General features: G+C 45.7%; 1 protein-coding gene across 1 annotated transcript in view; it reads right to left on the bottom strand.

Annotated features, from left to right (window-relative positions):
• Nucleotides 1-23,472, bottom strand: part of RSPO3 (R-spondin 3) — a 61,033-nt gene extending 37,561 nt beyond the window's left edge. Inside the window, exon 1 of the mRNA XM_063331074.1 lies at nucleotides 22,682-23,472. Coding sequence (XP_063187144.1) covers nucleotides 22,682-22,778 — 97 coding nt within the window. The 5' untranslated portion in view covers nucleotides 22,779-23,472. The remainder of the gene's footprint in view (nucleotides 1-22,681) is intronic.
• Nucleotides 23,473-27,052: the final 3,580 nt, after the last annotated feature.

A 27,052-nucleotide genomic window follows, 5' to 3' on the forward strand; every position in this document is an offset into this window, starting at 1 on the left:
AAGATGCAGATGGCCAGAGGACTGAAAATGCAGCTATTTGTTTAGGAGTCCAACCAAAGGATTGCTGCTTCACTAAAGAGCCAAACTTGAAAGTTTTGGCCTTGTCATCTTTGGGCTTCAATTTCTTCATCTGCAAAGGAGAAATGATACCTATCTCTTAGGAGTGTTGAGGTGTTTAATTCATGGATGTTTACAATATGTCCTCAGCTTTGGCTGAAATTCCTGGCTTCTTTGCACATGTAAGCCTTCATGTGCGATTCTGTTCCTGGCGCTACATTAAACCTTGCTTTATACGGGATTCTCTCATATACATCAGATTGTTGTGAACACAACTGCCAAGCCATGGGTGCAAGTGTGGTAACAATTTGTTGTAGTCACTCGCACAACCTTTCCATGCACAGATTTCAAAGGCAGAGTGAGACAAGTTGAGAAGCCAGTTCTTTTAACTTTCTGATTTCTGCTCTGTGACTGAAGAGATTAGATTATTGGAAAACATGCTATTAGTGCTGGCTCGCAGCCAAAGGGTCTGCTATGCATTCTGCAAGGGGTGCTGTACTCGCTGTAAATTAAAGAAAAGAGCTGGGTAAGTTACTCCAGCGAGGAATGTTCCCTTTGGGAATTGTCCACAGCAAACGAGGGCTGTGGTTGGTGAGCAAAGAGCACCAGGGAGAAGAAAAATAACAAAAACGGTCAGAAATTTCAGGGAAATAAAAGAGCCTTTTTCTCCTCTACACTGAGCACCAAGTTAACAAGCTTTAGTGTTCGTTGATCCCTTTTATGCTACTTTCTGCATACCCAGACCCAATTGCAAAAAAAACCCCCGAACAATTACTGTGCAAAACCATGCTTAAATTCCTCCCCATTTGAAAAAGCACATCAGCATATGGTTACCTTCACACATGTGTTACAGACCCCTTGACTTCAATTAGACTTAAATACCTGATTAAAATTAAGGACACATTCTTGAATAGAGGCTCTTGTGCTTGGAGCAGACACATATCTTCCTGAAGTAGGCAAAAGCCTAACTCTTAACATACTAACTTTGAAAAAATAATGCCTTGAACTTCTCAGCCATTAACTAATTCAAAGTTTAAACTATTTTTCATTTTTTAACTTTTCAATATTTTTAGGTAATTTTGTAGTGGAGAAAATGAAATATCAAATATTTTAAACATAATGACTATGTTTTCATGGTGTTCCAGAGAACAAAACCATTATTCTTTTCTCCTTTTTTAAAAGATTTAAAAAAAATAAATTCTCTTCCCTAATTCTGCAGAGAAAAGCATAGCTATGTGAATTCAAAAAGTACTACTTTAATTTATTAACTTTTTAAAATTAATGTTCATGCATTTTAAATCACTGCCATTATATCGGGGAGTAAGAGTTCTACAGTGCTTGGAGTTAGCAGCCCTGTTTCTTTGTGTCTCAGCAGGAGATCCAACACAGATGACAATTTCATTGCTTTTTTAATATAAAGATTTTCAACTTTGAGATTATTGAATAATTTTATAAGGGGCTACTAAACTATACCCTGACAAGAAGGAAAACATTGCTTTGATTTCAGGAAGAATCAAATTGGTGTCCTATAAAAGGACATATTCAAAGCCTGTTCATTAATCTCTAAAGTATCTTTTTCAGCTTAAATCTGCTGTTTACTATGTAATACTTTCCATACCAACATCATATGTAACACTCCATATGGAAAAAAGCCAGTGCAACAAAGGTGTTCTCACAGAAAATTAGAAAGAGGTGTTCAAAGGGAAGCCAAGTGAAAAGCAGGCCAAATCATGAGGGAAAATGATTACAGAGCTTTCCACAGACATGTGAAAAAGAGAATATATACAATTTTTGCAAACTGTATTGTGATTTCAACCATCCTTAAAAACCCCCAAGAACATCATATAATCAAATAGCAACAGCAGCAATAACAGTAAGACTCCAAATATATATGCAGTTCTGTAGGACCTTTCACCCAGTGGTCCTCAAAGCACTTTATAGCAATGAGGTAAGAGGCAGCTCCATGATGTAAGTAAAGCCTTTAGGGGTCATTTTACCTTTCTCTTAGGTGACTGCGGCAGCTCTTTAACAACACATGTTTGGAGAAGGAACGGAATGCACCTCCTGTTTGATATCTGCTAGAACCAGTCTGAACTGAGACATTTGGGGAACCTCTGGAGCTGAAATTTTGGCCCTTACCAGCAAACCCAGCATGATTGCTATCGGCCTGATTCCACTTTGTATTGCAAGGAGGAGGCGTAGCCATCCCAATGCCCTTGCTGAAGCAATAGTTCAGTACTAGGGATCCAGAAGGGTCAGCGCATTGCCTCACTGCTGTTTTCTTCCTCTGAAGATCTCTAAGCTTTTAAGTGTCTTGATGCTACATATTGCCTGGGAGCTGCTGGTGGTAGGTGGGACACGGCCATGAGGGAAAGTGTCACTGGGATGTTTTCATGGTCTTCCTTTCCATCAGGAAAACAGTTGCTTGGTCACAAGATAGGAACAGCACTGTGGTGGACCCTGCTCCAATTCTTCTGTTATGGTTTTATAAGCAAAAAACAGCTCCGTGAAAGTTTAACACCACAAGAATTACACTGGCATAGAACAGGGCTGAGATCAGATACGTTAAAGCCTCAGTCATGCCTGTTCTTAGAGATAAAAAAGCATAGTAAAAACTCCTTCTAGCTTTGTGGAGTGTTTTCTCCAAAACCAGCCTTGCCTGAGGCACGCTATACACCACCACCTTTTTCTCCAGGCGGAAAAAATGTCAGTCTGTAATTAAGTGTTGCCCCTAAAATATCTGATGCTACTGGAATTAAAAGTAAAACAGATCAATGGACGAGTGAGTCTCAACTGCATTATCCAAGACAAATTTCAGAAAGCCTTGGTAGTTAAATCATTGCAACCGTCTCAGGGAGGCAGTATAAACTCAGTCACATGTATGCTTCAAATCAGAGGTCAGACATCTTTCCAAGAGCATGCTGTAGTTTAACCATAAATTATTGTGCCTGAGAGAGGAACCATTGAGTGGGTCCTACAGTGTTTGTTCGGTACCTTCAGACATCCCTTGCCGCTGCGCCCCTGGCTAGGGGCTGCACGTGCTGGCGAGCCAGCCGTTTGTTAGCATTTCGCCTTAAGATAGCATCAGCAATATCATCGTTTTCTTACTCGCAGTGAGTTGTATTTTGCTCATCAATCTGATTCTGATGACTTAAAAAAAGAGAATGTAATAATTGTGCAAAAAAGCAAATAGAAATGCCGTATTTTTTATATAGGCCGATCATCCAATATTTTCTTTGTGATTTGAGAACTACTCGCTTCACAGGAGTTTTCAGAAATAAAATAAACTTCAGTTTCCTTAAAACAAACTCCACATTGTTGCCTTATGAACAAAATTGGATTTTTATGTCTCATAAGGTTTCAATGTAGCATATCTGCTGGATGAGGCATCAGTGTAAGCAAACAGATGGTAGGAGACTTGTTGATTTTACCACGATATATTTGTGCAGGATAGAGAAGGGGAGAATCTCAAGAAAGTATCCTTTTGATTTCACATAATTCTCTCTTGCTGTGTCTTAGTCACTTGTCTAACGCAGTTTAACATTCATATGAAATTACTGGCAAAACAAAAGAAAATTAAAAGTACCTTTTCATTTTTTGCAACCTGAACATGTATCTAAATTATTCAGCAATATGTTCTCTTCCTCAGTTTGTTTATTCTTTGTATCAGAGGAAATTAAGAAAGCACTAATAAATTAGTATTTTAAAGAGGATGGAAAGATGGAATGTTGTTTCATGTAAAAATGGAGTGAAATGATGGAATGCTTCTCCTCTTTCAAAAAGCAGAAGGAATAACAAGCCAAGTTATTTACTGTTTCTGTCTTTTCTGCACTACAGCATACATTCCACTTTGTTTCTTCAAACTAGCATCTGGGAGGAGCGTTTAAGGTACTGTCTTATACTGAACTTGGAGACAACATTACCTTAAACAGCACATTCCCTCAGCCAGCATGGCTGTGAGCAAAAGAAGAAAAATTACCTTTATTATTATAGCTTCTCTTTTTACACTTTTCTTTCATCCCTATTGCGCTGCTCTGGACTAGATCCCCCCTCCCGCTGATGCCGAGGTATGCATTCACATCTGGGCTAAGTGGCTGTAAAGTTCTTCTATTCTCAATCAGCAGTTGCACACTCAAATTGCATGGGCTTATACTGTAACCAACCACGTGGCAATGGAATAGCAAATTTGGAGAAACAATTGTTTTCATTGTGATCATTACATGGTAAGAGAAATGGGAATGGCCCACAGCATCACAAACTTGAGGAGAAACTATATCCCAACAACCCCCCTGAAATGAGGTATAATTAAAATATCTTCTGCCCTTCAACATTCAAGCATGACCCCAGAGTATGTATTAAGAGCTCTGGAGGTTCAGTTCCCTTTTATCTGTATTTTAGCACCTCTGAAAGATTTTTATCTAATTTTAAAAATTAAGGTGCCTGCACTTAGGGACCCATGCTGGGATTAATCTCCCCTGGTTGTAGGCACTGAAGATTTGGACATCCATGATTGACCCAGCTGTCCAGGCTTCTCAAGCATCAGCATGGGTCTTGTTGGGTTTAACTCTTCTATGGACAGAGAGGGGGAGATCCTCTGGGCTTGGGCACATCAGACTTTGCAGTCTTTGGAGGCAAACAGACACTTCTGCGGCTCAGTCCATCGCAACTATCTTAAACCTCTGCCTGAGGGTGAGATGGCCTGGGAATTGCCATGTAATGTCCAATGACTAGCTCAGTTGTTGGTGTTTATGCTTTCGATGCCTGCAGTCAAGGGAGATGTTCAAATTATTTATTTGGGTCAAATGTCACTGTCCTGTAAAAATCAACAGAGTCCTGCCAAATTATGCAGTGGAAGATTTGTTCCTTGAGGTACATAAGAGGTCTGACCAGCTGGACTTCAGCAAGATTTGCCACCTCCTTTTCACTTTTTGAAAAATTATGACAATGCCCTCTTGCAAACCTGTCAAGAGGATTAATATGAAAAAAGGACTGATATTTGTACAGGTTATGAAAGGTGCATTCTTGATGCTTCTTCTTATTGTTTTTATATTAAGATGAATGGTGTCACATAGGGGAGTTTTGTGCAGAACATCTCCAGTTGCTCTCAGCTATCCAAACCCACTAGCTTAGAAACACTCGTTGCTAATGTTCCTCTTCCTTGAAGAGACCACCTAGCCTGCCCCTTTGTAGCTTTTCTAGAGCATGAGCATCTCTTCTAGCTGACTTCCCAAAGCTCCGATACATGCACACATGGAGGTACAGAAGAATATAAATCGCCTTACATCCTACCTGACATTCTTTATCCTTGCCACTGTCAAGAAGCTCAGGACAGTTCCCTCATTCTCTCCCCCTGCTGGCTACTGGCTCTGGAGGTGGAAGAGCGTTGTCACCTGGAAGCCTATAAACAAGTTCAGAAAGACCAAGGCCTAAAGAAGACTTCATGGCTTTCTGTCTCCTGCTTTCGGACATGAACGATGTGTGGTGCAAGGCCAGACCCAGCCTGTAGCAGTCATTCTCTGGCAGACAGCTACTAACTTCAGCCAAATGTCAGAGGTGGCCCTGCTTCAGCAGCGCCTCAAAAAATGTACTGCACCCACTGGAGGCCGGCACATCGCTGCCGGTGTTTCGAGTCCATCTCGTACTTGGGAACAGGTGATAACAGCACCTTTACTTCATTTGTGCTGGGTACTAGTTGACATTGCAGAGGGGAAGCAGGAGCAGATGTTATCTTCCTCTTCACACTTGACACCAGCTGAGCATCTGAACTAGCGAGGAGGTTGTTAGTAACTTCTCTTACCACCACGCTTTCTGTTTAATTTGCTGAGGTCTGCTTCAGGTGATCACAAGGATTGTATCTTCCCTTTTTCTTTCTCTGGGGAACCTGCAGCACCAAACTTTACCTTAACAAGTTTCATCCTTCTTCCCTGCTGTGACACTGAATCCAGCAACTCCATAAGCCACAGTCAGTGATGGGAATACCCGACAAGTCGGCATGTTCCTGCTCAGCAACTCACACACAACTCTCCCAGTTACCCAGCTTGCTTTTTATTTATTTCCTCAGAAAAAGATATAAACTCGCATACAGAAAATGGTGACTCTAAATTTGAAAAGTCAGATGCAGCTATGGAACTAAAATGAAAGGATGAACAACTCAGATAACTCCTAGAGACTATGTAGACATTTTGTTTAAGGTAGGGGACAGGAAAGTAGAAAGGGGCTGCTAGCTTAAAAAAAAATTATGCCTTACATGCATTATTTCTGAATATCAGACATACCACCCTAGCAAAGCATCATGATGGCCTGGATAAGCCACAGGCCTCTCTGCTTGCAGGACCTAACTGGTGCAAGGTGGACTCCACAGCCAAGCCTTGTGATCCATTTTTAACCTCTTCTGTATTGGAACCAGCACACTCTACTCACCACGAACTGACAATACGTAATGCAATTTAAACGGGGAAAAAATCAGAATCACCAGCCTTTGTTGGGAGAGAAAATTCTGCTATGATATGCACATGCATAGACGTATAACTGCTGTTCACTGTGTTCCTAGAATATCGTGTATTTTTTCAGCAAAGAAATTGGCTAGAGTGTAGATGCCTTTATACATCTTCATTCATCTCAGTTTTTTGTAAACATGACAATTCTTCATATATTTTGGGGTGGGAGGGGGCTTGGCGGTTTTGTGTATTTTTAAATGTATGTATTTTTGGGGCAGAGCAGAGAAAGGCAAAGTCCAGACTGGGGCTCTGAGTATTCAGCCTGATAGAAATCATTTAAAATACATTGGTCAGGATAGCACACTCTACCCGTTGCTGTCTAGAAGATTTGCAAGCATGGTGCACACACTACAGAATGCTGTCTCTGCACTGATTATTTATAATGATAACACACTGATGCTCAGATTACACTGTGTTCTGGCTGCTGCCTTCTATCTTGCCCTTTCCTACAAGCAGCCTAGAGGTAGGACTTTCACGCGCGTTTGTAAATCGCCTATTGCTGCAAACATTAATAAGAGCTATCACTTAGGAGCAGTTACTTACACTTTGTTTAATCTCTAATGGATTCTTCTAAATATTTACAGTAGAACAGTTGTCAGACCAAATGCTGGAAATTACTGGCAACCTCCCAGCAGCCAAAAAGGAAAGAGAAGAGAAGTGAAAAGGAACCCACTCGTCGTTGCATTCTTATGTGGGGTTTTAGTAAGTCAGGGTCTGCATTCTGTAATTTGGTGGCACTGAGCAAGGATGGTCCAGACAATTGTGTGCGCACTAGCCTCGAGTTGTGCCTCAGCCACGTAAAACTGCCTCTGTTCTTGCTAATCTTGAGGGAAGTGACTGTTTGCTTTGCAGACCCTGAAGTGAATAAAGTGTCTGAAAGGCCAGTGGGTGCTCCACCAAGAGGTGGAGGAGATCCCAGCTGTTTGGGGGTGTCAGCGTAGCGCACAGTGCTGTTTGCTGTTGGCTGCATTGTGCCCTACACTTGGGCGGACTCTTGGCTGTTAGATCTGGAGCCTCCAGTATTCCTCTGTTTCTGTGGCTCCCTGGCACAGGCTGATTGCAGGCATACGGACAATAGAGAAAAAAAAAGAAAATGAAAAGCTAAGACCATGAGGCTGAAAGAAAGCCTTTGGTGGGCTTCACCTCCACAGCCTCTGAAGTTGCCTGGCTCTGATGTGCAAGATGTGTGTGAAGGAGGTGTGGAGGAGGAACAAGAGGATGGACAGCAGTGGGAGCCTGTGGCTCCTGGGAGGAACCTGGTGCCAGCAGCAGCTGGCTGACAGATCACCCACCAGGCTAGCCACCTGTGCCCAACAAATGGAGCCCCCGGACAGGGCAGAGGAGGGGACGGCAACTGAATCGCTGCTTCACAGCTGGCAGAAGTGCCAGCACGTGGGAGGGGGACCTGGGACAGGAGGCACTTGTGTGGCTTGCTGTCTCTCACTGGGACACAGCAGGTCTGCACTTACACAGAAAGGCTTGAAGGATTGTTGTCTTGCTCTGGAAAAATTCCCATTGATTTGAAAATGAGAGCTTTGCCTGAATAAGGATCTCCGAATTTACCCAGATGTAGAAGTTTTTTGTAGTATTGGCTATTGTAAGGGCCTGTCCTGATTTTGAGATGTGTGTGTGTGCGCGCGTGCGTGTGTGTGTGTGAGTGTGTCTATGAATGCATGTGCGAGAGGGAGAGAAATCTCACTGCCTAAAACTGTTCTGCCAAGATAAACTTTGGAGCATTTTATAAATTAACTCTGCTCTATGTGTTTATTTTTCTTTTGGAGATTCTAAAAGGAGACTGTTCAACTCATCTTATTAGGGGCAGCATATTTTTTTAAAGAGAAAAATAAGTTCCTACTCTGCACTGGAAAGTATTTGCTATTTTCAGCTAAAAGTATTCTTTCCTTCTGACCTGGCATATTAGATAAGATTTATATTTCTGACCTGACATTAGGTAGTTAAGATTTATTCTTCTATATTAACTTTACTGAGCTTGCAAGCTATTCATTTACAGCATAGGGAATATATTTATGGCAGAAGCAAAGAAAGTTCACTACAAAGTAGTAAAATATGTTATTAGGAGTGTCCCATAGACTGATGAAAATTGTGAGTACCCTTGCAGCTGGCTCCCTTCTGGCTCTTTTTTCCTTCTTTGTTATTTCAACTTTAAAACTTGAATTTGAAGTCAGTTTCGATGGTGAATAACTTAAAAGAGTCCAGATGATTCTAATATATCCGCATACATATACGTATGCATATGCTGTGATTGAGAGGTGCAGGGAAGGGGATAACAAGTGACTTGAATTCTCTTCGCGTTCTGCTGGCAGTGACCCAGGCATAAGTAACGTTGGACCTCGCTCTCCTGCCAGTATAAATCAGGAGGGACTCCACTGAGGTATAAAGCTGGTGTGTGAGTGAGAGCTGAATCAGATCTAGAGCTTTCCTAAATCCAAAGGTGTGGGCCCAGGCAATCCGTTAATGTCCACTTGACTTAAAGAGGGGAACCGCAGACTATGATGGAAACCTGGAAGCACTTCAAGCCTCTATAGACAGAAAGTTGGAAAGTTAAAGGCCTCCTATTGAAATCAGTGACAAAACCTCCCATTAACTTCAATAGGAACAGAATCAGGCCCTAGGAATGGCCGGAAGCCAAAGAACTGGATGGCTCAAGAAATAGGTAATAGGACCTGATGACTTTCACCAATAAATCACCCGTGCAAACCTGGCCGTGCTTGGTTTAGACTCAAAATTGCTTTCATCTGATGTTTGTTTGAAACTGTATGCATTGTAAAACCTTCAAGAAGAGCTGGCAGTCGTGATAGCTGTCTCAGCAAGAGGCCGACGACTGGACAGGGTGTGGTATCTCCTCTGTCCCAACGTCGTCAGAGGGGGTCCATCTTAAAGAGACACGAGAACCACCGGCCTGCCTATAGAGAGAGCAGTGCTTGGGCTCTGCTGTTAACCAGAGGTTTTCTATTTCAGAAACTGTCAGACTAACTCTGTAAATCCACTTAGACTGAATATACTGGGGGAGGGGGTTATGGCTCCAAAGCAAGCCAAGAGGAGGAGTAGATATTTCCATTTGTAGACATTATTCAACTGCTGTCACAAGAGAGAATAGAGATGTGCAGAGCTTTGAGGAATTAAATGTGTCAGAGAAAGGGCTTGGCGTAGGGAAAGTTAGGACCATCAGGCATTACGAAAGCTGGGAATTGCTTATAGAGAGCAGCAAGCAGTGCTGCACGTTGCAGTTCGGCTGATGAACTCCGCTGCCCATCCCTTCTGCAACACCGCGTTGCTCTGCAGCTGAGGAGAAGGATCTTGTAAGTTGTACCAAATTGAGGCCAGTTGCCCTGCCGTCCATCATGGCACCCCCTGACAAAGTTGTGGGGAAATGCAAAGCATTATGGACGGGACATTCACCTCCCCCCAATATTTTTGCAAAAAGTGAACTTCTTCTGCTAGTCCCAGAAGGGCCCTGCACTGCTGCTTGGAAAGCAGTAGACTAGCTGGGTGAATATTTTGGTATCTGTGCTTGGTCAAACAGCCATAGCCATGTTTGATGTCAACTGACACATTCAGAACAGTTCGCCACTTTCCAGGCTCCGACCTTCATATTTTTGTATTTGATAGACCACAGGGCTACGTACTCTGTTACAGTATGCAAACTTTTCCAGCTCCTTCCTTACTTCTACCAGGCCATGTCTGACAACGGCTCCAAGGATTCACATCTTTTTGTATATGCAAAGATTCATAGCTTGTTTATACAATCTGTCTTTGTAAATCAAAGAAGCTGTTCACTGCTTCTTTTCTCTCACCAGGAAACCCACTGCTATCATCAAGTCATCACACCACAGCTCAAGGGCATCCGTTCTCTTTCCACCATTTCTCCTCAGAAACCTGGGCTCAGAAGTGTGAGTCGCGTGTGGCTTGGCATCAAAAGGGAAAAGTCTGCTGAGGAGGAAACTTGCTAATAGGTACGAATAGGGGAGCGAGGGAGAGGGAACACTAAGGGAGTGTTCCTTTGGGGTGACACTAAGGAAGAACAGGAATTGATAGGACAATGAGAAAAAAAAAATTTTAAAAAACCGTTTGACAAAGAGCACTTTATCATATACCTTACATAACACTGTTGCATGTGAATTCTGGTGTGTCTGCTCTGGTTCACTACATCCACCTGCTAGTTCTGGTTTCCAGTTGGATCCAGGCATGTTATGCATAGTGAGGAGGACGTGGACCATGCCTGTATTAAATCAGGCGGCCTAATGGTGCTGATCTAGAGTTCCTCTACCACTTGCCACTTCAGAAAATGCAGCATTTCAGGTCTATCCGTCTGCTCACTCATTTGGCTAGTCTGGTTTGCTGTATTTTCTCACTCTGCGAATTACTTCAGAGTCAGTCAGTACTTTGAGAACTAGTTCCCAAATTCAATACCTGTAGGAAGAGAGGGAAGAGGGAAGCTTGACAACTGTAACTGAGCATATGGCAAAGTTGGAGAAAGCTCATGAGTGCTGGGCAGGGTGAATAAGGACAGCATGGGGAAAGCAGTAAAAGTATCCCTCCCACACTTTTAAGTGGCAAATTGCAGCTGTTCTCTTGGAAGAGACAGTGGAATACCCTCGCGACCTTTACCGGCACCTCGGGAAGAGAAGCGCAGATTGCATTGCTGCTCCTTTTCTTGGTGAGTGAGAACAAAAATCACCCACCAACTATCATGTTTTTTTAATAGCCTGTATAAACATTTAGGCTGGATTCTGAGCACATGCAAATTTTCTGCTGGCAGAACTCTGTGAGTTATTTGCTTCCTGACACGAGTTCTAACTAGAAGCAGAATCAATCCCTTAACCTTTATGAGATGTTTATTCTGCCTAAAACAACTCCCATTAAAAACAATGCAGAGGCTCTAATTGAAAACCTTGTGTTAGTCGGGCATGTGCCTTACGATTGTGACATTTCTGTTCTCTGATAAAAGGAAGGAATATTAACTTTTCTTGCTGTTCCCTCAGCAGACTCACAGATGCAGGCACACACATACACCCGTACACACGAACTACCGCTGGAGAACATCAGCAGTAGTGCTGCTGGATTGCCACGGGGGCAAGGAAAGATGCTTCTTCTCTAGCACCACCAACTTCCCCTGCCCAGAGCCCAGCTGAAGGAACGTTATTTTCCTCCTTATTGGCTGAAGAAAATTTCCAGCTTTGTGATACACATCATATGGAAAGCCATAAAGGTTTCACCTGTATACACCCAAAAAGGGAAGGGTCCATATAACTTTCTAGGCATGCCAGGCTCAACAGAAAGAGGATCCCCTACCAAGCTTCCCATGCCTTTTTTTTTTTTTAATTTAGTGTTTGATTTAACCTGTATAAAACTAATGATTTCGTTTTCCGTGACCAAACAGACCATAAGAAGTGGGAGAAGAGATGGAGTTTTCAAACAAAACAAAGGGCTTTGTGTGGCTTGAAATAAAATTTCCTCTGTCTGCGGTTATTGGTGTCCTTTAACCTGTATTTTAAGACAATCTCAAAGTGAAAATACTTTAAGAACCTTTAATTCTTGCTTGTGTCTGTGTGAAATTGTATGTATGTATCTGAACGTGTATATACAGGTCCAGATATGAATGTGTAGGGGAGAAGGCAGAGACGACTAAATGTATGAGCATTTCCATTATTTTTATTTATCATTCATATTTTAAATTTAATAATTTTTGTTTATGGTTTATCAAATGTTTTTAAATTTCCCATCAAAATTATGAATTTTGTCGATATTTTATCAATATTGTGACCCTGCACTTTTGGTAGGTTTACTGTTTTCTGACACCTTTGCCTAGTATTATATATGCTGATGGTCAAAAAGGTCTTTTTAGCACATCATGGGCTTGAGTAAATGAGTTTTTCCAGCTCTAGGACTACAGCTGTAGGCTTAGGGGGTTCCAGGGGATGAAGTATGTAAGCCAGAGAAGGCTTATGTAGGAGTGAGGGAGTATGCAATGGAAGATTATTCTTCTGAATAAGCTCTCTTATATGCAGTACTGTAATTTCTGTGGCTGATCTTTTTTGGACAAGATGTGTCCAAGGTCCATGCAGACTTCCAGTTGGAAAACACAGGCCCTTTTTGGTGCACACAGCAGTAACCACAGTCAATTAGGGAACCAGGGTGGAAGGCTCAACCAGCAAGTTCCATAGATGAATAACTTATTTTTCAACAAATTATGCAAGGCTTCAGAAAAGACTGTATTTCATAATGCTTGGTGGTCTTTTTGTGGTAGCTATCATTAGAATGCTCTTTTTTTACATAATCAATGAAGCATGGAAATGCAAGAGAAGACTACTCTTTTTGATCAATCTATTTTGTCTGGACACAGGTGTGATTTATGCTGAGGAAGAAATGAACTTTGCTCACTGGGTAGCTGGGAAAAGATGTGATTTCAGAAAGAGGTGAATAACCTCTTCTGAATAAACTCACCTCAGAAAGAGGTGAATAACCTGTCCTCTTCTTGAAAGCGTACAGTTTAGTTTCCTTTGTGGCCAGCCAGATCCTGGCAAATAGGAATAAGACCCCCCCACTCCATTCGCTCCCCACCCAGTGCTTCTAACCTCCATAAAGCTTGGGAAGACTTGTGTTCATCGAAGTATCCAGCCACAGTACATAGAAAAATGGTAAAAGAAAGACTATTTGAAACCTCCTCCACAATCGTCATGTCCATGGGGTGACCGAGTCCACTTTGACCTCTAAGAGACCACAAAACCATAATATATGTCACCACTTCTTACATTATTTCCTGAAATATACTGAACACAAAGTTAGTAATGTAACAGATTACTTGTTCTAAGACATAAATTTGAAAGATGGGGGTTTAAAATGTGATTAGCATCTCAGTGAATTACTCAGATGGAAGAACACCGTAGCCAGTCATGGAAGAGAATAAGCATCCTCAAATCATGCTAATTTTATAGGTTGTCAGCAGAAATAAATGATGCTAACAGAGAAAGGGAAATATTTTTGTCCACAGTCTGTCCAGGGGAACTTGGTTTTATATTTACTTGTTTCTCAAAATAGCTTTGGTCTTTTCTTAGGAAATAATATATGGCCTAAGCAGCCATATGGATGTCCTCTTGCTGACATTCATTCACAACTGAATCCTAACGAAAAATTCTTACACCACTGAAGCTTCCCCTTAATGGGTAGCTTAAATACCACATTTAAGTTGTTTCATTTCTAAAGCCAGGGCCTTGGGCTTAAAAATGCTTGTCCAGGACATAGCATAAGTTATAAATTCTACTCTAGTACAGAATTCTACTTTTGCTTTGAATAAACCCTCAACTCTGAAACTCGTTAATTGCTCAACTTTTTATAAAATATAAACACAAAAGACGAACGTGTGACTTCATTTTGGACTGCAAAACAGAAGCTGTTTTTCTGCAAAATACCAAGTCGTGTAATTTGTTTACCTTTCCTGCCTTCAGGATCTTGTCTATTAGATTTTATGACATCCGTGGCCATCACGCTCAGCACAAGGAGGTCTCATCTTAGTTGATTGTTTTCAGTTCTGTATTATACTAAAACTTTCTGGAATCTTCATCCATCTCCATGTATTTCGTAAATACATGCACTTAACGTCTTCTGACTCCCATGTTAAATAAATATCCTTGGGTTCCTTTCTTTTGGAGGCATAATTCTTCACTAGGCAGTGTAACATAAAGTAAAATAAAACCAGCAACTCCTTATTCAGTGGCATAGAAAAAAGTGAAATTAATTATGAACATTCTAGGAAAGGGAAACAAGGTTATGAAACACTTGCCGACGCTGGTGTTTGTAATCTTCATGAATAAGCAATGCAATAATGCAGGACAAGTGTGCGTGGGAGGCGCGCTCTGAAGAAACTGGCTGTTTTCCTCTCTCTGACCAGTTGAGCTGTTATGAATAAAAAATGTTGTTGCTAAAGAAACCTGTAATAAATCCTGTTGGGAGTATTATATGTGCTGATAACATACATAAACTTTGTAAACATATTAAAGTGTCAGGTTTTAGTAGCTCTGGTTCATGTGGACGTTTGTAAAAGTTAGTCGAGAAATGCAACGGAAATCTTGTTCCACCAGCTGGCTGCTCCTACGTTTCTGATTCACATGAGAGCCTTCTCCTCTCCCTTCCCCTTGAAACAGAAGCTCACTTTGTAGGGAAAATGAGGAAAAAAGGCTCAAGCCCTACCTCTGCTGTAACTTCCCAGCAAAACACTACCACCAGAGAAGCTGCGCGCCGGGTGAGTTGGTTGGAGAGACGTGGGGTGGGTGTGCTGGTGCTTCATAAAGGATTTATGCTCTTCTGAACAACCCTGCTTTGTGTAGCGATGCCCTCCATCGACGCCTCCATCAAAGTACAGTTGGCAGCCTTGAGTGAGGCACTTAAGTTGCCTTTCAGTAAGTGGGAAGCGTTGGGTGCCTCCAAAAGGGCCTGACAAAAAAACAGCACCCTGAGCAAGGGATTCTCAGCCTAGTCATGAGGAAATGCTGGGGTCAGAAACTGTCTCAAACCCTGGCGGTCCAGGGGTTTTAGGTGCCCTGGCACTGCTTCACAGCCCTGCGAGCCAATATATTCTTTAACAAAAGAAAGGAGACTTCATTCTTTTCTTTAGAAACACACCAAGAAGGGAGCAACAGCCTTGCTGCCCTTAATGTATCCAAAACCTTAGCAGCTAAAATATTCAGCCAGGAGTTGAAAATCTAAGTCTTCTACCCAGCATGACTCTAGCCTGTGGTGATCTGCTCTAATAAACTGACTTTTTATCACCTGGATTTGCTTGTAATCTCAGGTCATTTGCATGCACCCATTTTAGGTAGCACAGAAGAGGAAGGGGCTCGAAGGGGCCCGTGTACGGGATCAGGCGCGTGCGTGCCTATGTTCCAGTGTCAGTGAGCAATCGCCTGCAGAGTCCTGTGCTCCCTGTGGAAGAATTTTGTACTGTTATTTTTATTATTTGTTACGATTTATTTATTGTCTTTTTTACACAGGGTTTCTCGGAGAAAATCTCAAAGTCTCTGCAGAAGGGACCTGAGCCTCCCGTGCCAGATGGGCGCTCAATGTCATTAAGGTGAAGTCTCACGTTAGAAATGACAAAACATCTGAGAAATGCCCGTGCGTCAAGGGTGAGGTGGCAATTAAGCAGGGCTTTGAAGGTGAGGGACTCAGGTGTTTAAGTCCTGCCCCAGACACACCTTAGGCACCTAAGTCCTGTTCTTGGATCTGAGCCTCGCTGTGTCTGCCCTTGCGCTTTGCAGGAAGCCGCAGGAATCACACATCGTTGCTATTCCAACACCCATCAATGAGCTCCTGTTTTATTTTACAGTGCCCCAAAATCTGCTTTACCCCGCAGGTAATATCAAACGTCTGAAATCCCATCTAGGACCTTTCAAGTTTAAACGTGAAGCGTGTCAGGACATAAAACTGACACACAATAAGAAGCTTGAAAGGATAATGTTTATAGCAGCACGCTACCAGAACTAGGGGCAGACCTGTGGTTCGGGGTTTTGCTGTCGTTTAAAAGTATCACTATATGCATTTCTTTACGTTCTTCCTCCTAATCACTCTGTTGTGTGGAGCTGAATTACTGTGGCAAGGCCAGGGTGCTGCTCGGAGCAGGTGGGAGCCCGGTGCCCCCGCTCCCAGTTCAGTTCCGGTCGCCATAGCCGAGTTCTTCCCTAGCAGCACTGGAGGGATATAAGTTTTGTGTCTCCGTTGCTTCCATGGGTGCTATTTTTCATCACACAAGTAAATAATACTAACATTTTAAAATACATGGTCTATAGCTCATGGTCTAGAAATCGAAATGCAGAAAAATGTTTGTTAGTCAGCTATCGTGTAACCGTAGTACAATCATTCCTTCTTTTTAAGTAGCGTTGCTCATCGCAGTACTCACCGCTAACAACAAAAATAGGGTTAAAATAATCATTAATAAAATCTGCTGGATCTTATTATGACAAAGCGTCTAATGAGTAATTGCTCTGCCATCGCCAGAAGCTCCGTTATTCAATTATTTATAAAAAAAGTCGTAGCTCTTCTCTTTTTTTTTTTTTGAGAGCCATAACGTGTTTTGCATGAATAAATATTCTCTGAATATTTTTATCTGCGGCATTGTTTGTGGTAATAGCAGGCAGACAGACTTTTGTATAAAAACCTACATGGTTTCAGCTGCCTTTTGTCATCTGATAAGTTTGCTTTGTTCTGCATTATTTTGGTAAAAAATTGGCAAAGTCATTTTGAGTAGTTCGGTCTCCAAAATTAGAAATGAGACAAAAATATTATTTTTTATTAGCTTTTATATCTCCTCCACCAGCCTTTCGCAACTTTTCATTTAATTTCAAGAGCAAAAGGGACAATCTACCTTTGGGGAAAAATCTTCTTAAGAACCTCCATAGTTTTAACGGATGAGTTTTCCTAGTAGTCACTGTCTATAAATGACTGAATGTGAAGTGTTAGACTGCTTAGTAATGTTAGTGATAAACAGCGGTGGTCAAGCCAGCACACTAGCTTTATTAACCAGAAAGCAAAATGAGCATGTGAAGCAAGAGATAATGAGTAATTCTGATTTTTTAAGTCCTAAATCAGATTTTAGTAGGCATAACTTCCATTAACTTTAGTGAAAAATTCACAGCAAGAAGAAGGAACAGACCGGGGATTTGCTAAGACTTGATACGCTAATAACAAAGCTAAAAAGAAGAAATTAATCTCAGGGTTAACTTTTTTGACTTCGGTTGGCTCAATAGGTGAAAGTACTAAAGTAGCTGCTCTTTTCATATGTTTAAAAAAGATGTTGCCTCCCAAGCAGGCTATATATCACAGTTTTGAAAGGTACAGAGCATTGTTTTTTCCTATATAGGTATCGTGCGTATATGGATCATGCAATTTTGCAAGTACTCTAGCATAGGAATTCTTCCAAACTCAAAATGTTTCCTGAGGTCCTGCAGAAAAAGAGCCCTCTCCAGCTCCAGTGAAGTCCATGGGACTTTCTCCACCGCAAGCAAAGGAGGGAGGTTCAAGCTCTAAAACCATCTCATTAATAATAGCAATATTTTATTCTGCCTGCAAAGAGAAATAGGACTTCTTATATATTTGCTGACATACCATCCTGCATCAATGGCTTTGAGACCCTGTGGTGATCTATGTATTTGCAGTTTAACATAAATTCTGAATAGTATGAGAAATGTCTTCAGGAGCCGAAAGAAACAAAATTTGAAATTTTCACCCTTTCAGATGGCATGTATGAAATGGGAACTGGCCCGTAACATCCTTTAGTCTCTTGGGACAGTAACACGTATCGCTCTGCATGCAGCTGGTATACTTCAAGCACAGACCTACACACACATAGAGTTATAGAAAAAAAAAAAAAAAGCAACGCAAGCAGTCTGTCCCTAGAATACTTTTAACGCTTTCAGCAATGGGTAGCAATTTTCTAATATTTAATTGTTTAAGATACCGCTACTGTGAAATACCTTAACAGTTTATGAAAATACCATGAAAGAGTTCTCCCTCTGCTTTTGTTTCTAATGACTGCAATAGGAATTTTTAGTCTATTTTGAAATAAACGTGATCTCATCCAAAAATGAGAAATATATTTTCATTGCAAAAAAGATGCACTTGTCACCATCAAAATGTTTACTCTGACAATACTAATATAAAAACATCACACACACACACACACAAAATCAGCAGCATACAAATACTTTGAAAGAGAACTAACACTATATAATTTAATCCCACCCAAGTATTGATTCAGTTTAGTTGATGGCTGCTTGCTTGGCTAACTTCTGCTTTAAATCATTGCACTCAGATATTAAATTGATTCCTTTTAAAAAAATTGGTAACATCACCTCTATTTTATACAGAATATGTAGCATTAGCATCTATGCCATGCCAACCCTGAATATACATGTAGATATCAGTAATATATATATTGATGGTGAACTATTAATTTTTTTTTCCAAAATGCAGTGTTATTTTAACTAATAATGTAATAATTCCTTGATTTTTGTTGATATTTTACCTCCATGTAAATGACACCCTCCACAAGGGTATTAAAAACCTGAATAATTTTGCCACTTTGTGTTTTGTCGGTTCTCTCCTGTTTTGTTTTATTTTATATATAGCTATGTTTTCGACCAGGCTGTTACACATCTGCTTAATTTTGAATTCGTAAGTAGCTGCATGCAAACCAAGCCAGAGAGGCAGAGTGTTTGCAGGGTGGAGCCCTCCACTCGTGACCCTGACCAGAAGCAGATGCTGGAAGACCTGCAGTCCCACGTCAACAGAGGAACCGATGGAGGAGCGACCGAAGGAACAAACGCCGGGTACCGCGAACGTGCCGTTACTGCAAAAGCAATTGCCAACATCAGATACCGGTGGGCTACCAATAATATACATCATGGTAGCTCTACATCCAAACTGCAGTTCCACTAAGTCATGGTTTTATTCCCAGATGTAGGTAGGAGTCATGGTACAAACGCAGAATTTTCTATCACTTTGCTTATTTTAGCGATTTCCAAATTTAGTCCGTGGCTCACTGGTAGTTCACAGGGTCACGGCAGATAGTCTGCCGGTCATTCACAGACCCATAGCAAATAATACTTCATTTCCGTCCATTAAAAGGTCAATGAGAAAGGTGCACAACTGTCAGTACTAAATTTTGAGTGTTGGCGGTGGCCTGCAGAACCGAAATATTTTGGAGCTATTGGCTTAATCCTGCTTTTTTTCTAAGCAAACTGTAAGCACTGGCAGATACGTAGAACTTCTAAGTTGTCGGTGTGCTAGTCTATACTAGGCTGCATTTTAATCTCTCTTGTAGGACCCGAACAAGCAACTTGATTTGTTAATCTTAATTGCTCTTATCAGAATAAAAATAAATCTCTTTGCTTTTGAATATGCTTGCTTTTGAACTTTTATTGATCTTGCCTGCTACATCTTATTATGGACCCAATCCTCTGCACTCCGTAGTGGACTCCAGAGGAGTTTTGCCCCTGTACAGCCAACTACGCATTTACTACGGATCACAGGACAGAAATTCAGGATGTTCAAACTAGCAACTTCAGTAGGAGTTTGAGGAGTGAAAGGACTGCAAACCAGACTTTTCTCCTAGTAAAGATTACTTTGACAGTAGATACGAAATAAGTAATGCTTCAGGACCAGGTCCTTATGATGGGGTAAGTTAACAAAGAAACTTCTATTTATACCAGCTAAGGGTCTGGCCCAGCATATTCTCAATTAGTCAGTCCAGGATTCATTATTCCTTTATCTAAAAATGTGGGAGTCCACAATATACCACATAGAATGCGGGGCTTGGACATTAAACCAAATGAAGTAATACGGGCTCACTGACTGCTTGATGGCAAGTGGTTTGTAGTGAATTTAAAAATGCTTAGGTTAAATGGAAATTTGAAAACACTTCCCTAGCAATGAGTGTAGGACTTACACTTAAAGTAGACTATCTGGGCAAAAGAAACAGAAATCCAGAGAAAGTCTTCCATGTCATAGATGAATCTGACAGGTGTCGTCTTTATCTGCACACTATCATTTTTTTCAAGTTACAGTATTCACTAATAGCGGTTCACAGATTTTTAAAGCCAAAATGATTGGTGCAAGTGGTGACTGTAACCTCTTTCATAATAACTTTCCTAAACACTCATGCTCTATTTTTTGCTTCAAACCAAATAGCACTAGTTATACCAAAGCATGTTGTACAACCGGCCTGATTTGAAGACCTCAGCCAGTGGACGATGTACACGGTGTCCAGGTGAGGTGTTCTGACAGTTATTTGTCTTCGCTGCCAAAATAACAAGCCAGATTTCCACTCCGACTCTTTCAAGCTGTGATTTTTCAGCTACTTGCTCCGCTGTGAATTTAACTTAACTTTTAACCAGAAAACTTTGAGCAAGTACTCGGTACCTTCTCCACGTTGTACCAACCAGCTCACCATTTGCAGCCAACGCATCCACCTCCCGTTTCCCAAAAACCAGGCCGCTGCACGGGGTTGCCTGACGAAGCCAGCCCGAGGTGGGACGGTGCTGGTGTGAGGACCACGCCAGACGCGCAGGCAGCGGCCCCCATGCTGGGAAACCGCCGCTGCCCTGCGCCCACCCAGCACCGAGACCGGCCCGGGGGCAGGAGGGAGACCCGCTTTCCCTCCCTCGGGAGGGGGGCAGCCGCCGTGGCGAGCCGTGGCGAGCACCTGCCGCCGTGGGCTGCCCGCCGCGGCAGAGGACAGCAGAGGTCGCCGCCGTCCCGGCTCTGGCCCGGCGTGGAGCGCACCAGGTGCCGGAGCAAGGACGGGCGGAGGAGGGGGACCCGCTCCCCGACCCTCGCCCCACTGGGGATGGGTGTCCTGCCCCCTCTACCCCTCCCGTGTCCCCGACACGGGGCTGAACCCCTCCACTGCGGCCGTCGGGGAGCCCCCACGGGGGAAGGATTGGGGGGCGGGGGTGTGAGCCGCAGCTTGTGGGCCCGCGGCTGCCAGGGGTTAAAGGAGTGGGTGGGAAGTGATGGAGGCTGCGGAGCCCTCCCTTGCCAAGGATAATAAATCGGATGCCCTGACATGTTTTACTTAGCCCTTAGTGCTCCCTCGCTCCGCGGCCGTGGGGATGGGAAGGCTGGAGCCCCGGTCTCTCTCCTCGGCTCCGCTTTAGGGGCACTTTAGGTGAATCAAACCTTATGTGCAGGAGGCAAACCATACAAAGGAGGCTTTCAAGGACTAGCCATGCCAAGCAGGGGAAAGAAGCGAGCTCTGAGCAAAAAAAAATAAATTAAAATAATAGTAACCCCTCCGTCCCCTCCCTGAGGAAGTAACTCCGTTACTTCTGGCTGATTAAATGCGGGCTGACGTGTTTTACGGTATTTCCTCGGTATCTGCAGCTGTCAGGGAAAGAGGACAGGCATGAGCAGCCCCTCCGCGGTAGGTGCGCAGAAAATGCCTCCCCAGAAACGGCGACGGGTCCGGTGCCGGCGGAGTGGCGAAGCGGGACCGGCGGCATGTCCCGGTGCCCCCCGCTGCCGCATCCCGCCGCCCTCGGCGGCTCCTTGCGGCGCCCCGGAGGGGCTCAGCCCGGCAGCCCTGCCGGGGGGGTCACCACCGACCCGGGTCCTCGGAGCTGCCCGGTGCTGCCCGGCCACGCCGGAGCCCCACGCCGGAGCCCGGCCGCCCGTCGCAGCGCCCCGCCACCTGGACAGCGACTTCCCGAGGGGGCGATCTCTTCTGCCTCCTTTTCCTCCCTGCCTCGATGCCGGGGGGGGGGTCTCCTCGCCTCTGGTCTCCTACATCGCCTCCTCCGGGCGGCAGCGCCCAGGGAGCTGGTGCCAGCACCCCCGGGTACCGACCCTCGCTCCCCGGCCTGCGAGGATGCCCCGGGCCTCCCGGCTCCCTCCAGCCACCGCCCCGGACCCAGGTCAGGGGCTGGCTAAATCAGAAGGGACCAACTCCCTTCATCCCATGAGATTTAAAAAAAAAAAACCATAAAATAACAGGGTCCACAGCCCCGGAAAGGTACCGATGGATGACCCAGCGGCTTCCCAGACGGTGCCACCGAGGTGACTGGTGGCGAGTGAAAGCTGGAAGTCAGCGGACCGGGCAGCGCCGCGACACGCCAGCCCCCCACTCCGCATCTCCGGGCGCCAGGCTTAACCCATAGCGGTAATCTGTGCTGCTGGTTCTTGGGGTGGGGGCTTCTCTCACCGTCCTCCCCCAGGTCGCTAAATGGTGACCGGGGTGAAGAAAGGCGCTCAGGGCATCACGGCAAAAAGTTACCTGTCGGGTCATCGTGCTTTGCCTTTAGGAAATGGCTAGAGCTGAGAAAGGACGTTCCCCTTTACCAGACATTAAAACATAAAGGAGCAGAGGCAGGTCTTCCCGGAGCCGGCTCTGCTCGTCCCGGTGAGGTGAGAGAGAAAAGCAGAAAGAGATTAAAAACCGCCTTCAACCCTTCAACTCAATGAAACTGCCTGCAGATCCGCTCGGCCGCGCCGCGGGCGCGGAACTTGCTTCCTAGCGCACTCGCAAAGGCACCGGGGGCACAAGAACCCCCAGGACAGGTGAACAGCACAACGAGAGGAAGCAGAAGTTATCAAAGTATAAATCTCTTCGCACTTACTTCTTCCCTGTCGCCGTACCCTGGAGGCGTGGTGGCTGCCAATGTATTCCATAAAGTTCAAAGTGATAAAAAACCAAGAAATCAGTCGCAATTGCATAGTAACCCTTTGAAAGTTCGACTTCTCCTTTTCGTTCTTTTTTTCTTTCCTTTAAAAAAAAATAAAATATACCGGGGTGGTAGGCGGCAAGGGATGAACACAGCAGCAGAAATACCTGCACTGAGATCCAAAGCTGGGCTTGGCTGGGTTGATGGCTTCTGCCTTTTTTTTTCCTCTTTTTTTTTTTTTTTCTTCTTCTTTTTTTTTTTTTTCCGCTTTTCTTATTGCACTTTCCAACCGTCCACCCCGCTACCTGCCGCAAACCTCAGAGGGGAGTTAGCAGCGGAGGGGAGCCGAGCAGCCGCCGCCGGGGTCCATGCCGGGCCGGTGGCCGGCAGCATGTTGTGGGGGTGCCGGGGGTGCGTGCGGCTGTGCGCGCCCGTGTGTGCGCCGGGCGGGCGAGGTGCCGAAGGATGGATGGCGGTGGGAGAGGAGTGTGCGAGGGCGGGAGCGGCGGGGGGGCAGGAGGAGGACCCAGCCCCGCTGCCGCCGCTGCTCCGGCTCAGCCGCGCTCTGCGCCGCGGGCACCGCCAGCCGCCGGGCGCAGGTGGGCCGGGCCCCCCCCCCCCCACCCCCCGGCTCTCCCGCCCGCCGAACAGGAGCCCCCGGGCTTCATGCGGGAGCTGCTCCGGAGCGGGGCCCCGGGGGAGAGGCCCCGGGGCGGGGCGGGGCGGGAGGAGGCGAGCCCCGGCGCCCCGGCACGGCGGGGGGAGGCTCCCCGAGCCCGGACGAGCCCCCTCGGGGCATCAGCGCCCGAGCATCCTCCAGCGGCGGGGCCGGGCGGGGGGCGCCGCTCCGCGCCGGCCCCGCGGCTGCGCTGCCCCCCGCGGCGGGGCGGGGCGGGCCGGGGCCGGGGCCGGGGCCGGGGCCGGGGCCGGGGAGGGCGGTGGGGCTCCGTAACCTCGCTGGGAGCCCCCGCCCGGAGGTCTCCCCTCGCCTCCCCTCCGCCGCCGGCCTTCCCGGGGTCCCCGCGGAGCTGCCGCTGCCCCCCGCGCCCCGGCTCCCTCCGTAAGAAGGAGCACCCCCACTTGCCGGTGGCCCGGGGCGGTGTGCTCGGCCCCTTCCCCGCCGAGGGGGACTCAGCACAGCACCCCCTTTTGCCTGAATCTGCCCCCCCACATCCCTGCTCAAAGTGGAGATGGGGAGACGGGAGGGGGGTGGGGGAGTCTACAGCATCTCCTTCTCCTCGGGGTTTTCTCCCTTGTTGCCTTTTCCCCGTGGGACAGGGATTTTCCCGGGTGGCTTCTGCGGCGGGACGGGGCAGAGGAAAGCCGCGTGTCCCGTCGGGGCCGGGGGCCGTCCCCAGGGCCGGCTGGCAGCCGGGAGGAGAGCCGCGGGTCGGGGCCCAGCCGAGCCGCCGCCGGGACCCGGGGGTGCCCGCAGCCGCCTCCCCGCCGCCGCCGGGACCCTCACCAGAGCCCCGGCAGCAAAGGCGCAGCTCAGCTGCACCCCGGCGAGGCACGGCCGCCCGTTTGACAGAAGGGTATCGCGTTTCCTTTCTCCGGCAAGGGTTTCTTATTTTTGGGGGGAAGGGGAGGGCCAGAAAGGGGGAGGTGAGGCTGGTTCAGGGCAAAACCGGCGACTTCACTGAACCCTTTCTTGCTTCACTTCTTATCTCGGTGGCTATCGCTGGGATGGGAGAGAAAGACGGATAAAACGGCGCTGATCACATCAGGAACCTCAGCGGTGTGAGGAGCAGCCACTCTATTTGTAACTGTTTTCCTCAGGCTCTCCCCCCGCTGCCCCTCTCAGAGCTGTTAAATATCTGTACCATAAAATGTGGGGGATTTAAAGGTCTGTGGGAGGCTCCCTTTGAAAAGGACTCTGGGGAAAGTCTTTCTAATCCAGGATACTTGAGCCGGATGGGGTGGGATTGCCAGAGAGGCATAAAATAAAAGTCATTCCGCAGACAAGCCGAGGGGCTACGCTGACATGAAGAAAGCGCGTTCGCCTCAGTGTTTTGTTTTGTTGGGAGATTGAGACTTCTCGTGTGCTAGTGCGCGTGTGGAAATTTCTGAGCAAGGCAGGCGAGTGGCATAAATAAACAAGGCTGGGGAGAAAGGACGGGACACGTGTGTGAGCCAACCTGCAGCCAGCCAGCCAGTTCACTTGAGCAGCGTTAGCACCAGTGGGCAGAGAAAGCATGTCAAAAAATAAACGCTCCGCGAGAAACATAAGGAAAACATTAAACAAACGGGGAGTGCACTCCCTCTCCTTGCCCTGACAAAGCAAGGCTGAGAAACTCCGCTCGCTGCCTCTCCAGCCCCTTCCCTTCCATGTGTCCCTGCTACAGCGGGGATGCGTGGGGCAGATGTGTTGGGAGATGGTCCCGGGGACTGCACGGGTCGCCCAAGAGCCTCGGCAAAACCGACCTATGGAGTGTGTGCCAGCCGAGGGCCAAGCAGAAGGGCAGGGTATGCATGAGTGACCAGCGGCGGGGAGGAGAGGTCGCTTATTTGCTGTGGAAGAGGGGCAGAGGCAGAGACTGGGGAAGAAAACAAAAGCTACGCCTTGACTGGAGATGGGATCTGAAAAGAGGCAAGGCGAGAGGACGCCGGAGAGCCAGGTTACCCCCCCAAACCAGCAGTGTTACGGGGGGAACAAAACACCCAACAACAATAACAAACCAAACCCATAAACAGTTACTGCCGTTCCGCGATAAAAGGAGAAGATTTATATTGCTGAAATGTGTGGAAGGAGCCCGTTCCAGCCCAAAACTCTGGCGTGCAATTCCCTGTTTATGTCGCTCATCCCGATGAGATATCGGTGGCAAAGTTCAGGCTGACATCAGCCCGGGGGAGGCAGAGCCAGCGGCCGGGCTGGCTGCGCGGGGCCGCACAGCTGCGCGTGGGCCAGCGGCTGGTGGGCTGCCGGCATCGGGGGCACCCGGCTGGCAAAAAACCTTTCACCAGGCCCGGGGAGGTGAGGAGCCAGCAGCAGCGCACACGGCGGAGGGAGCTGGATGTAGGATTCCCTTGCAACTGAAACGGGTCAATCAGAAACAGCTCCCGGGGCAGTTTTGTGCGCCTCTCTGTTTTGGGGTTTATTAAAGAGGGTGGGGAGAGGGAGGATGGCTGATGGTCCGTATTGTTGCCAGAAAGTCAAAGATGTCCAAGCCCTCCGTTTTACTGAAACACATTAAAACCAGCAGCAGGAGACTGTAAAATCAACTAGGTGGTAGTTTTTTATATTTTTTTTTTAAATAATTTAAGAGGAATAGTATGTGGTGGTTTCACTACTGCGATTCCTGCCCAGCGGTTTCTCTATGCAACTTTACATAGCTAGAAAATGTTAATTTCAGTTTTCAGAACAGCTAACAATTTGGGGGGGAAAGGAGGTGGGCTCAAGATGCTCAGATTATATCTAAAATAAAATAATAATATTAAATTAATAGCTGATATTATGCTTGCTTAAAATGGCACTCTAGTCATAAAAACTAGCCATGTGAACAGGACAGCTGAACGCTAACCCTTTGTCGTTCTTCTCTAGACTGGAAATAGTTTGTGTAAGTGAACAAAAGGGTCACTAATTTGCCTTTTCAACTCGGGAAACACAGTAAAGAAATGAAGGCCTTGGATCACATCTGATACATAACTTGAAACTGAAGCATACTGTGTCCAATGCAATATCCTTATTTTTCAGGTGCTGCTCAGGATGTAGATGGCATAGGTCAGGCTTCACCACCGAGGAGGTATCCACCGTAGCGTCCCCACAGACCTGGGTCAGTAACGTCCGCCGAAGGGAGAAGGGTTAGAGCACTGGAGCAGGCATCCTGAGTAAAGGTTGCACAATCCGACACATCTACTATTTGTTAAACACCAATAATATTCTTGGCACTGCACAGGACCCCAAATGAAGACAATCTTTGCTCCAGATTTTTTTATTTTCTGTACAAACTAAGAAGCAGGCACAGAGTGGGCAAGGCATGCAGAGAGGCACAAATAGATAAGAAATTCCCCCAAACACGTGCACATATATATATGTCTGTACTGCTACTCTTTTCCATATTTCCAAATCTGGCAGTTGTAACATTTCTCTGTGTTTCCTACCATAACCCGTTTGTGCTTTAGTCACGTTCAGTTTAGGAGGTTAATTATCTGTAACACCATGAGCATTCTCAAAAGCTGTTAATATCACACACTCAAGATTATAATTGCATAGTCTAAATAAACCAAAAGAAGCGTGCGATGAGAAATGCTTTACTCACAATAAGTTGAACCTATGAGAACACGTGTACTTTTTAAAAAATAAACTGTTTCTCAAAGATTGAGTCC

Source organism: Chroicocephalus ridibundus, chromosome 3 (genome assembly GCF_963924245.1).
Source record: "Chroicocephalus ridibundus chromosome 3, bChrRid1.1, whole genome shotgun sequence".
In the NCBI taxonomy this organism is placed as follows: Eukaryota; Metazoa; Chordata; class Aves; order Charadriiformes; family Laridae; genus Chroicocephalus; species Chroicocephalus ridibundus.